Here is a 13,387-nt window from a genome sequence, read left to right on the forward strand (position 1 = left end):
CATGTTCAGAATTTTTTTAAAAATAAATCCAAAAAATAATAATATATCTGAAAATTTTTTGATCAAATTATTGCTTTTTGTTTTATACGAAGCTCTCCGACAAGACAAATTCAGGTGCAACACCTATGTCTGAAACAACTTTGGTTACTGCAAAAGAAACATTGAAAGGAAAAGTTCTTCATGTTCGAACAGAATCAGAAGATGAAAAAGGAGTGGATATGGAATATGTACTTCCTTATCTGAGCTCAATTGGAAAAGTTTCTTATTGCGTTATTATGCCGCGAATGAGACAGGCTTTAATTGAGATGGAAACAGCTGAGCAAGCTCAGAAAGTTGTGGACGAAACAAAAGGCCAATGCTTAAACATACAAGGGAAACTATTTTTTTTCCAACGTTCAAAGAATCCAGCTATAAATAGAGAACCACCGTACAGAAAAAGTTTGCAGCAATATTGATGTATTTGCTTGAAATAAATCATGATATTAAAAATTTGTAACTTTTTATTCTTGAAATTTCCAAAATGATTTTCAGCAATAATACCACATTCAGGTGAAAAAATACTTCTTTGCACAGTTCATAATCCTCTGTTTCCAATAACTGTTAAAGTTATTGAAGCAATAATGTCTCCTTTTCATATAATTCGCACCGTGTTGTTTTATACAAATGGAATTCAATTCCTTGCTGAATTTTCTTGTCCAGAAGATGCCTTCACAGCAAGAGAGGCCCTTGATGGAAGAGAGATTTATCGCGGATGCTGCCTCTTGAAGATCGTTTATTCCAAAGAAACAGGCTCTTTAAAAGTTAAGTTTAACACAGCATCAACTTATGATTGGTCAAAGCCGTACCTTCCAACAGGTCCATGAGATGAACTTGAAGTGTAACCGAAAATATTTAAGTTTTTCACAATTGATCAATACCAAAAGTAAATCATGATATGCTCCAGTCATGTGCCCAAGAGTTTGCCGCAACGTTTCCCAGCAATTGTTTGTGCCATGTTCACCTTTTTTGTATATTAAATGGATGCATTATCAATTAATATTCAATATTTTTATACTTTTCACTTTTTGATGAAATTACAAAAAGATCGATTAAATCGAGTTCTTCATCACGATCATGAAGAAAGCATATTTGTTGTTTGTAATGATATAACAAAAAAGTTTTACTACATGAAAAAGAAATTGAAGAAAACTTTTGGAATACCAACGTTACAGCAAAAACTGTGGAAATTTGAAATTGATTTGTTTTCAAGAGTTAAATCACTTTTCGTTGTAGAAATCGTCGATTTTTTTGATGACAATCTTTTTTATTATATTGTTTTCACATTTTGTGAAAGAGGAACCATCAAGCAATATATCGAAAGATCCATCACAGAAAGAAAACGCATTAGAGAAAATGTTTGTTATTTTTTGAATGGTAACATTTTGTGTGATGGATATTAATTTTTCGATCACAAAATTAAAGGTAATATGGCAAGTTGGTTCAGAGATTGTTGCTGGGCTTGAATCATTACATTCACTAGGAATCATTCACCGAAATATTAAACCAGAAAATATTTATATAACTAAAGAAAAACTATGTAAGATAGGTTTGCAGCTCATAATTTTTGATTTATTCGACAAACTTCAAAAAATTTGATGGTGAACAATGATTGATCCTTTTTTTTCAATCTCCTTCATTTCAGGTACTCTAGGAAGCGAATCGCTTTTGCTAGAATTAACATCAAATCCATGTGCGACTGTTTCGTCTTTAAAATATTTAGCTCCTGAAGTTCTTAACCGAAAGATGTTTGCCAACAATTCTTATCAATATATTAATATTTTTTAACATTTTCATGATAAATGCCACTTTTAATCTGATCGCCAACAGAATAACAGGAGCTTCAGATATGTTTTCGCTCGGATGCATCTTGTTTGAAATGATGACATTTCAGCTTCCATTCGAGACAGGCGATCTCATCGAGCCAGGCTCCCCTCTCTCTGAGAAGTTCGGACGATCTTCTGCCCATTTTGCCCAGCCAAGAATAAGAACTGCATCAATCCCCGAGGGATATTCAGACGAGCTAAAGAAAGTGATATATCGCTTGCTGTCGTTGGTGTGTTGAGACGTATATCTTTTTCTTTTCCTTTTGAGGTTATTTGATGATTCATGTATTTTCTCAAATTCACACAAAAATCAAAATTAATTCAATCTATATCATTAACACGAAATTACTATATTTCTTTATTTTCTCTTCTCTCTCATAAACATGTTCTCACTCATCAACTCCATCAACAAAACCCAAACACTGCTGCAGGACCCAAACAGCCGCCCAACGCCGAATGAGCTGCTGCAGCACCCGCGAATGAAGGCTGAGCTGTCCCACACGCTTGCGCGCATCAAAGAAGCCAAGCTTCCATCTCACAGCGACTCCTCTGCCACAGCCTCGCTCCCAATCACACCGTCTTTCACCCCGTTCACGTTTTCCTCGTCTGTTGCATCGCTTTCGAGCAACGAACGAGGAGACGAGGAAGTCAGAAGCACAAGCATTTCACAGTCTCCTGCTTCGTTTAGCTCGTCTTTCGTACGCTCTTCTGAGCCTTTTCCTCTTCTTCCTGCAAAGTCCAACGCATTCGCAAAGGATAAGACAGCAGAGTTTGCTGCGATGCAATCTGCATCTTTGCCAAATCAAAGACAAACTCCAACTTTAACCCCAACCTCTTCTTCTGGCAGTCAGACAAGCCCACTTTCACCTGGTTTACACATATCAACATTTGCTTCCTCTCCAAGTAGCTCTGCTTTTGATTCTAATTCTTCCACCTTTCAGCCTTTGAATTCTCTCAATTCTTCTGATTCAGCATCTTCGAACCAAGTCCCTTCGAGCAGCAATGCTTCTTCTCGTCTTCAGCACCCATCTTCAACTGGCACTTTAAATGCTGCTGCTGATTCCTCATTGTCTCCTCATTCAAATGAACTTACCAAACAAACTCTGGTTGCAAAAGAAGCAACTCCCTTTTCGTCTCTGCAGACTCAAACAACCAGAACAACAACGCCATTGAATTCACTGTCAACACCACCAAGAGACTCATCATCATCATCATCATCATCATCTTCTTCTTCTTCTTCTCCGTCTTCGTCTTCATCTTCGTCTTCATCTTCCTCTTCCTCTTGCTCTTCATCTTCGTCTTCATCACAGATTGGAAATTTGCTTAAGACATTCCGAGCACTCTTCCCACAGAAAGACAATAGCAATGGTGATGCACAGTCAGATGGGAAAGAGGAAGAAGGAGAACAGGAACAAAAGATGGTTTTAGATGTGGATGAGGACGAAGACCAAGAAAATGCAATGCAAAGCGATGAAACTGAGGCAGATTCTGATACAAACACCGAAGCAGACGCGGAAGATGGAATAAACAACAACAGCAGCAGCAATGACTCACGCACCAACACTTATTTTTCTGCATCGATGCAACTTCTGTTTGCGATCCGGCAGCATTTGGACGACAGCATTCAGCTGACGACGCTTCCAGAGGCTTTAGATATTTACTGCAAACAGTTGAAGACTGCATCGAAGGAAGAGAAGAGGAAATTACTCGGTAAAGAGACAGTGGATCTGCTGGTGCCATTTCTTGAGCTATCGAAAAAGAGTGACGGAGAAGAAGGAGGAGAAAATGGTGTTGAAAGGGAAAGAGAAGCAAATTCAACAGAAGAAGAAGAAGATGATGATGATGAAGAGAACAACATTAAATGTCTTTGCCTCATTTTTGATCTGTTGCAGTGCGGACTTCTCGACGATGCTGAACACACCGCAGCTGTTTGCTCTCCTTCGCTCATTTCAAATCTGCTTAGCTTTTTGGATGTGAATAACAGTTCCATCATCACACCACTTATTCTTGCAGTTGCTCGTTTTTGCTCCTGCGAGAATGAAGAAGTCATCAGCACTCTCATCGACAACCAGATTCTTTCCAGGCTGTTGCATTCATCAGACATGCAGCACTCGTTTGCTTCCCGCATTGCCGCTGTCAGTTTCTACAGTGTGTGCTTATTTCGCCTTGGGACAGAATTAGGGAGAAGCGGAGACAACACAATGCACCCAGATTATTTGCCACTCAAAGAAAGTGGTCTGCTCGAAAGGATTGTCAAACTCCTCACCGACTCATTTGCACACGAGTCAGAAACCAGACGCTACTTCGGCCAGTCGCTCTTCCTCCTCTGCATCAACAGCCCAATCGACAAATCTTTCCTTCCTGTTCTGCAGTTTGCGAAGGAGTTTGTGGAAAACGAGGCTCGTCCTGTGAAGCACCGGCTGGAGACGCTTGTGTGTCTTTCTCTCCTCACCCGCCGCCCAGAAAACTATCGCATTTTGACTGAGTGTGGCATCCACCAGCTTTGTGCTGAGCTTATTAATAGGCAGAAGGAGGAGCTGTTCTTTGCCAGTCTGCGGATGCTCGTGGACTTTGTGCTGGTTGGCGATGGTCTGAGCAGAGAGGCTGTCAGAAGGTGTGTTGATGTATCGTCGGTGGAGTATTTGTCGCATTCGCCAGGCAGACATTGCTCTTTTGCTGCGAGCTGCCTGCAAGAACTGCTCGGCTTCCCCTTTTTGATGCTCTCAGAATGCGAAAAACTGATCAAGTCTTTGAAGAATTTCATTCCACAGACGAAGAGTCCAAGCTCTGCTGTTTCAAGTGATATTCTTCTGTCGCACATTCCGCTTGTCCGTGTGATATCTGGACATTATTTGGCAGAAAAGCCATTAATGGCAGCATTATCAACAATAACCGCCTCTGAGATTTCACCATCCTCCTCTTCCTCTTCCTCTTCCTCCTTATCAACAACATCATCATCCATATCATCATCCTTTTACTCCTCATTTTCCTCCTCATTTTCTTCTTCTCCTTCTCTTTCTCTTTCCACAACTCTTATTTACCCTATTTCGGCAAAAGCGCCTCTATCAGCTTCTTCTTCGTCTTTATCAGCTTCGTCTTCATCTTTATCCTCGTCTTTCTCTGCATCCACAACGCCAAACAACACAAAAAAACACTCCGTTTTTATGCTTCCATTTTTCCAGTCAGAAGATGTCCAGACATCTTTGGACACTCCTTGGTCTTCAATGTGGCCACACAGTGCTCCAACATCTTCTCCTGCAGGACAAACAAAAGCATCCTCAGATTTAATGCCATTATCACCTATTTCATCTGCAAATGCCACCAAACCCCAATCTTCCATTCTCCAAGCTGCTCCGATCCAAATCCCCGATTCGTCCATCGCGGCTGTGAAGCGTGGCTTTGAAGTTCTTGTTTCTGTTGTGCAGTGCTCATCGCAGAGTGTCAAAGAAGACATCTGTACACGCAGCACATTCGTCTCCTTTGCCCGCATTCTCCGTGAATGTCCTCTCCGAACACCTCTTTTTGCACGCGATGGCGTGTGCCGCATGATCCACCTGACTCTCTCAAACAACTCAGAATACTTACTCTCTGTCAACACACCTGACCTCGACCGCTATCTTGTTCGAACTATTTCTCTGTCTGCCACGCTTCTCAATGCAGAGCACGTGAGGGCATTTCTGTGTTTGACTCAGGTGAGCAACGAAGACATAGCAAATTCGCTTGTGAGATTGGGGTGTTATACTCCGCTTTCGAGGCACATTGACTCAGATGACATTGAAATAGCTGTGCTTTCACTGAGATCTTTCTGCTCTGTTGTTGTTGAGCGCAACAAAAGTGTGGTGCTGTGGGATGCATTTGTGGAGGATTTGAAGCAATTTGCCAAACAAAACAGCTCAAATGAGAAAGCTTCTAAGAGAAACATTTTGGATATTTATCATTCTGACATGGATTATGCTCAATATGTGAATATGAAAGTGCAGAAAAAGCGAGAAAATTTGAATGAAGAGAACGGGACGAGTCCACAAACAGTCTTACAAGAGGAGCTAAACAAGCTGCACAAGCGAATAAGGAAGGAGCGCGAGCAAATGATGGAGTATTTTCTGAAGTTGGAGCATCCAGACTTGACAGTTGTCAATGGGCTGAATTGCTACAACTCGATTTTGAAGATATTCAAGAAGCTGTCGCTGTTATATCCAGCACAGCCAGATTCTAGTGGGCAAGCTACTCTGCAGTCTTCAATGAACAGCAAGGGAACAACTGTCACGAAACCATCTGAGTCTTCTTCTTCTATTTCTTCTGCGTCTGCTTCATCATCATCATCATCTTTTCTTGTCCCATCCGAATCAATCTACGATGATCCTCTTCTTCTTCTCATCTCCCACACCATTCTCTCTCTCCACTCAGGCCGTGCTTTCCCTCCTTCTCTCACACAAATCCTGCAATTTGCTGTTTCCTATTCGATCGCCCAGAAAGACAGTCATTCCCGCGACACCGTCGCAATCGTGCACATTCTGGTCTCGTTCACCTGCCTTCCTCAGAATCATTCTCTTCTGTTGAACTCTCACTGTAGTCAGCTGTGTGATGCACTCCTCGTGTCAGCTGATGCGCAGAAGCGGTCGTCTGCGCTGTTGATGCTTGTTGTGCTGTTCAGATGTGGAGACAGGAGCATTCGCGAAGAGCTGAGAAAGAGCATTTCTGTGGTGAATATGCAAAAGGCTGCTTCTCAGCCATCTGCTCTCGAAGGAGATCGAACAGATGCATCAGTTCTGATGGAGTTGTGGTCGTACAGCCCAAAGCTGCTGGATGCATTCAGCGATTTCATTCAGATCGTGAAAGGGTCGCTGTCAAATGTGCATGACGAAAATTCACTTTCGTTTTGTGTTGCGAATCCTTCATTAATTCCAATTATTCGCAGCGCTTCTATTTCTCAATCATTGTCTGGTTCTTACTCAATGTCAATGTCAGCTTCTGCTTCATCTTCTGCTTCTTCCTCTGCTTTATCATCGACTGCAAATTCAAATTCTTCTTTGGCTTCTTCTTCTGCTTCAATTAGATCAGATAATAATTCTTCTTTGTCGTCTTCATCTCGAGAAATGACTTACCCGGTGCCATCTCTTCAAGGCGTATCTTCTTTGTTCTCTCTTTCTCTTCCACTTTCATTGGTCTCTGAATCTTCCATCCTTTTCATGGAGCACATTCTTGTTGTTCTAAAATCAACTCTTTTGACTTCTCCAATAGAAACTATCAGAAACATCATGAATGCCAATGTATTCCGTCAATTTGCTGCCATTCTGAAGGAATGTGACAGTACACATCATTGCTTCATCAGAGACAGCATCTGCGAATTAATAACGGAAGCACTGAGAGAAGACAAGCAGCAAACAGCTGAAGTGTGCACAACTGAACTTGTTCACTCATTGGTCGTCATTTTGAGGATGAATGATGAACTTGTCAGGCCTTGCTTTGTGGAAGCTGTAAAATCAATAACTTCACATCAAATAGAGTCACTCTGCACTTCCTTTGCCAAAGAAGACGTATTTTCTATTCTTATTCGTCTTTTCAGTCATCCAAATGAAATAGTCGCTGCTGAAGTCTGCTTTGTGCTTGATTCGCTGCTTCGCGCTCGGCGCAATAAAACAAACCGGACAATTCCTCCTGTTGATTACGACACTGTTGCCAAGAAGCTCCGAGGAAACAAGAAAATCCCCGAAGTATTCAATCATTTTCAATCGCAGTCACAAGAAGACAGCGGAGAAATCGAATGTAGACTCCTCACACCTCAGCTGTCTCTGTGCATTTCGTATTTGCTGCTTATGAGAAACGTCGAGCTGCAGGCTGATTCCGAGCCTCTTCTGTTGCATGCGATCCAATTTGCGGAAGCACATTTTGTGGAGGCTGAGTGGGATGAAGAAATAAGCATTTTGCTTGAAAGTCTTCTGGAGCTTGCTGAAAATCCTGGTTTGAATTTAAATAACTTTTTAGCTTTTTTTTAATCCTATATTTTTCTTTCTTTCTTTGTGATATTTTTTTACTTAGCAAACTTCCCTCTCCTTTTCAAATGTGGGCTGCAAAATCTCAGCATAGCATTGGTACTCAGTTGTCAAACAGGCAAAAAGCATGTTGGCGTATTGCTTCTGACACAGCTAATTCAAAGCAGCTCAGGAGAATTGCGTGAAGAAGTGATGAAGTGCATAAATGATAACAACGCGGAAGGAAATGTTGAAACGGATAAGTTTGTGGCAAAACTGAATTTCATTCCACGCGATGCAAGTGAACAGTATCGAGATGATGTGGATTCTTTGGTGCAACTTATTTGTTTGCCTCAAGAAATGCTCAGCTCTCTTGATCCGCTTATCAAACTGATCACTCCTCATCTTCCTTCCATTAGCACTTTATTTAACACTGTGTATAAAACATATTCACATATTTTTCAGAACTCTTCTGTAAAAATGACAAAATCTGTATGGTCATTTCTCTCAACTGCCTCACATGAGAAATCTGAAGATGGATCTCAGCCAGTCGAATTATCAAGCCAACCAAGTTCTCAATCTACATCAGGAAATGCTGAAGCCAATAGAGACAGCGCACAAAACACCAATTCAGTGAATTCAAACGGAGAAAACAGTCAGAATTCAGACAGAGCTTTCTCAGCCAATTCCATTAGCTCTCAAGAAGATGGATCCAACCAGCCTTCATCATCATCATCCTCTTCCTCCTCCTCTTCTTCTCAACAGCAATCAGAATTTGACTTGGACAATGTGAATCGTCCGTTTTGCTTCCCTCCCCGTTTCCCGTCACAGATCCCCACAACTTCAATCGAATACATCCGCTCTGCTCTTCTCTGCTTTTGCCATATTCTTTCCACAGCCGAACAGCCTACAAAAAGAAAGCTTGCCTCCAAGCAACTGTTCGATCTCTTTCCAGACATTCTCCAAAGCTGCCAAAACAACCCGCTTTCATTTGCGCGCGAAGACATCTGCTTTGTCATCCAGAATTCTCTTGAGAATGATCTTTCCCATCTCTTGTCTGTCTTCTCTCCTCCACTCGCAAGTTCTCTTATCGGACTTCTCACCTACGAGCCTGAGCTTCCCTCTTTGAGCGTCTTGCGATCTTTGCATATCTTTGCATCGTGCAAAGACAAAGACGTTATTTCCTCTCTTGTTGATGACAAATGCTATCCTACTCTTGTTTCTCTGTTGTCTCGCTGTCCTGTGAAGAGCTCTGCTCAATCAACTTCAGCTGCTTTTGCGTCTCTGTGTGTTTCTTGTGTCTATCACATGGTTCGCTCAAGATGCAACCCAGATCCTCTTTCGGAGCATGTGGATATCGAGGAATTCTCCGAAAACGAACTTATTTCTCCGATTTTTGAAAAGTTTACTGAGTGTAGCGATGAAAGTGAAAGAGGAAGAGGGAAAGGAAGAGGGAGAGAAGACGAAGAACAAAACAAAACAAAGGAAGAGTTGAAGCAAAGAATATGTTTTATTATTCTTGCTTTGTATGAAAATCAACCTTTTCCAGAAGAATACAAAAAAGTGCTTGCATTTTGCTGTGCTTTTGTATCAGACCAAACGCAAAAAACGGAAAGTAGATTAGATTTATTGACAGCTCTGACGAATATGGCAACGCACGATGGTTTGTCTGGTTCTTGTCTTTCATAATTATTATTATTTATAATTGTTTTTCTTTCTTTCTTAATTAATTAATTTTCAATTGTAATATTTGCTGTATTTTATCCTTTTTTGAAATACTTTCTTGTTTTTTTTCCTTCAGAAAACCACAAACTTCTCATGGACTGCTCAATTGGCAAAACGCTGAACAATCTCCTGTCTGAATCCAACGAGGACATGATATCGCTTTCACTTGTCATTCTGCGCTATCTCATCGGCCAAAGCACAAGAGAAGTGCGCGAATCTGTTGCCTCTTCCATCTCAGCCGAAAGAATTGGCAAACTTGTCAATAACAGCCAGCCTTCGTCTGCTGAGTTGCTGTCTTCCTCTGCCGATGCTGATGTCTTGATGGAGATGCTGAAGATACCTCAGCCTCTTCTCAGAGCTTGCGAACCGCTTGTTGCACAAATAAATGCGTTTTTCATAAAAATCGATACGAAAAAAACAGTTCCGTTGAAGAAAACATCCAAAAGCAAGATATTATCGCAAACTTTTGCTTCTCCTTCCCCTTCTTCTTCTTCGTCTTCTGCATCAGCATCAGCATCTTCATCTTCATCTTCCTCAAGCAGCTTCGCTTCGAAGCGCCCAAAACTCTCTCCATTATCAATCCCATTATCCAGCACGCAATTAATTTCCTCTCCCTCTTCTTCTTCTTCTTCTTCATTGCTATCTCCCACCTCGTCGCATACTCACTCTCCTCTTTCTCCTTCATCCTCTGAAGCACAACCTTCAGTTCTTTCACCAAAAGCTCCTTTCTCTCCTCATTCAACACAGTCAATTCATTCACTTCACTCACTTCATTCACCTCACTCACCTTCTTCGCTTCATTCACCAACATTCCCTTCCACTCCAACATCTCAGTCAACTCAGTTCATTTCGTGGGGCCTATCAACTTTCTCTTCCTTCCCTTCTTCTTCTTCTGCTTCTGCTTCTGCAAGTTCTTCATCCTCCTCCTCTTCTTCTTCCTCTTTCTCTTCTTCGACATTCTCCTCCTCTTTTGGTTTATCTGCTACTTTTGCTGCTGTTCCCACCACACAACCCTTGCCATCACCGTCTCGTTCCCACAATATTCCAGTTCCGCAGATGCCTGTTGCTCCTCCACACCCTCCTCTTCCAATGCCTTTTTCTTCGATCCTTCCTTCTTTTTCTATCTGTGGCATCCAGCAGACTATCTACGACTTCGCCTCGAAAATGCATAAGCAGACCATCCGGCCGAAGGAGAAGCTGAGTCTCAAGGAAGTGTTTGAGTTGTTTCCAGACGTTCTGGCGAGCTGCCCGCAGAACCAGCAGAACTTCTTCCGCGATGTTGTCTGCGTGTCTATCAGTTCAGTCATCGCCGGCGACTACTTCGTGACGAAAGTGCTGTACAAGCCAGCCTTGGGCAAAGCGCTCATCGATGTAACTTCACTGGACAAGTCAATTGTCACCATTCGCATCTTCAAAGCGATGGGGGTGCTTCTGTCGGTGACTTCGCCTGAGCCTGTTGTGGAGTCGATGGTTGAGCTTGGCTGCTTCCGCCCTCTTCTGGCGCTGCTGGAGCACACAGACGAGGAGGTGCGGATGGCGAGCAGCGAGTGTCTGAAGAGCATTCTGTTGGGAAGACGAGGAAATGACGCTGCAGACAAGCCACACCAGGACGCAGCGGGCATTCAGTCGCTTGACGGATTTACTGCGATGGCGAAGGCATTTGGAAATGTGCCGAAGGAAGGAAGCGCGCCATTCAAAGAGAATCTTGTGGTGTCTGCTCTTGTTGCACACAAGGTTTCCCCTTTGCCAGATGCGTTTGGCGGCTTTTTGGACATTGCGAAGAATATGGTGACGAACAAGCAGAATGGGATGGAAAATCGAAAGAGAATGTTAATTGCGCTGAAGTGGCTTTCGTGGCATCCAAGTGTGTTATTCTTCTTTTGTTCATTTTCTCTTTCATTTTTCCAAAAATTGTCGAATGATATTTCATTTTCAATTCAACACATATTTTTAACGATTGCAAAATTTATTTGTTTATTTATTTGCTTGTTTAATTTTAATAACAGACAACATTCAAATCCTGAACCAGCACAACATACACAAACTTGCCATAGACATCATCAACGGAGACGAAGAACCGTTCCATCTTCTTGCTGGCAACATTCTAACCTATTTGTATTCCCGCTCTGACCAAGAATTCCGCAAGTCATTCACTCCTCTTCTTCCCAGCGAGCGCATAAAGCAGCTGTCAGAGTCGCAAGCCAGCCAAATGCAGACAGAGATGGGGAATTTATACTGGCACCTGAAGACGCCAGAGGCGACTTTCCGCGCCTGCGAAAAGCTTATCCAAATTGTTCTCACACGCATCCAGCCAGAGAAGTCGCAGGAGCTCCTGCCTCACACATCTGTAGAGTTCATCGAATCGCTCCTGTCGTCGTATGTCGAGAAGCTGAGTGCGCTCCAGGAGGACGCGAAGCTGCCTCTGCTGTCGGACGATCTTCTAGGCCAGATTCTGGATGTGTTTGACACGTGCCCGCCAGACGTGCGGGTGAAGGTTCGGAATCTTCTCTGTCTGCTGCAGCTGGAGTTCCTGTACAACGACAAGCGCACCACGGACTTCTGGTCTGAGCGGATGGCTGACGAGTGTGTGAAGATGCTGTCGATCTCGCAGGACGTGATCGAGACGATCCACGTCCGCGCCTGGAACTCGCTCACCGTCGGTGAGACGTCGCAAAGAACAACCATTTTGATCGAGAAGAAGATCCTGTCCCGTCTTGTTCCTTTGATTGCGAGCACAGACAAGGCCATGGTGTCTATCACGACGCTGATCCTCTCCAACCTAATGGCGAGCGGGCAGAACCACCACCCGGTCAACAAACCGCATCCGTTCCGTGAGGAGCTGATGGCGCTGGACGCGTACAAGATTTTGTTCAATCAGTACGAACAGTTCAAAGAAGTCTCGCGCATTGCAAGGAGAATTGTACAGTCAATATTTAGACTGTATCTTGCACTGCCACTTCCCTCTGAATGCAGCCAGATGGTTGTCTTCACCTCCAATTTCCTCGAAAACAAAGAAGAGCCCGACGCTTCAAAGTCATTTCTGGTGTCCGCTATTACTTCTCTCTTGTCTTGTGCAGGTTTGCCTCAGATTTTATTTTTTGACTTGAAAGTTTCTCGGAATTTTTTTTTCTTTGTTAATAAATAAAACGATATGCTTGTAATATCTGTTTCAAATTTTATAATTAGAGAATCATGCGCTTATTTTGGATAATAATATCGATAAACTTGTTAGCAAGCTTTTGTCAATAAAGGACAAGACTGTGATGGATTTTCTCCATTTCTTTGCAGCGTTTATGAGAACTGGAAATGAGGCTACAAAAGCAAGGCTAAAGACTCTTTTCAAAAAAGAACAAATTATAAAGATAAGAGATGAGTTTGCAACAGATGAAGAAGTGAAAACTGCTGCAGACAACCTTTTAGAATTCTTACGCTGATTTTGTTTTCATCATTATTATTTCAATTATTAGATGTTTTCCAACTGTTTTATAATTTTCTTTTTCTTTTCTTTTTTTCATTGTGTTGATTTTTATGTTTTTTAGCAAACATTTGAGTTGTGTTTTTTTTTTTTTTTTTGATATAATTTGAAAAACAACCTATAAAAATAAAAAAAAATCATCACAAAGATGAAGAAACGTAAAACGAAAAATGCACTTTGTATTTTGGGATATTTGAAGTCTCTGGCATTTTCTCAAATAAAATAATTTTGCCTTTTTTTTTTTAATGTTTGTTTGATGAACATTAAAAAAATAAATATGTTGAACAAACTCATTTTGAAAGATCCGTTTGCATTATTTTTCATATTTCTTGAACAAAGCAATTTGATTATTAAAA

The 13,387-nt window shown here is 41.9% G+C and overlaps 1 protein-coding gene across 1 annotated transcript; it reads left to right on the forward strand.

Moving 5' to 3' along the window:
- Positions 1 to 125: 125 nt before the first annotated feature.
- On the forward strand, positions 126 to 13,203 carry MONOS_4039 (putative Heterogeneous nuclear ribonucleoprotein L-like; the record flags this gene model as incomplete). The annotated part of the gene is made up of 12 exons (XM_067874079.1): positions 126 to 438; positions 532 to 855; positions 924 to 957; positions 1,334 to 1,394; positions 1,462 to 1,585; positions 1,682 to 1,784; positions 1,867 to 2,092; positions 2,294 to 7,820; positions 7,899 to 9,494; positions 9,633 to 11,420; positions 11,563 to 12,633; positions 12,743 to 13,203. The coding sequence occupies 12 exons, from the start codon at positions 126 to 128 to the stop codon at positions 12,988 to 12,990; spliced, it is 11,415 nt and encodes a 3,804-aa protein (XP_067731563.1). The 3' UTR covers positions 12,991 to 13,203.
- Positions 13,204 to 13,387: the final 184 nt, after the last annotated feature.

This window comes from Monocercomonoides exilis, assembly GCF_001643675.1.
Source record: "Monocercomonoides exilis strain PA203 chromosome Unknown scaffold11-1913109, whole genome shotgun sequence".
NCBI lineage: Eukaryota > Preaxostyla > Oxymonadida > Polymastigidae > Monocercomonoides > Monocercomonoides exilis.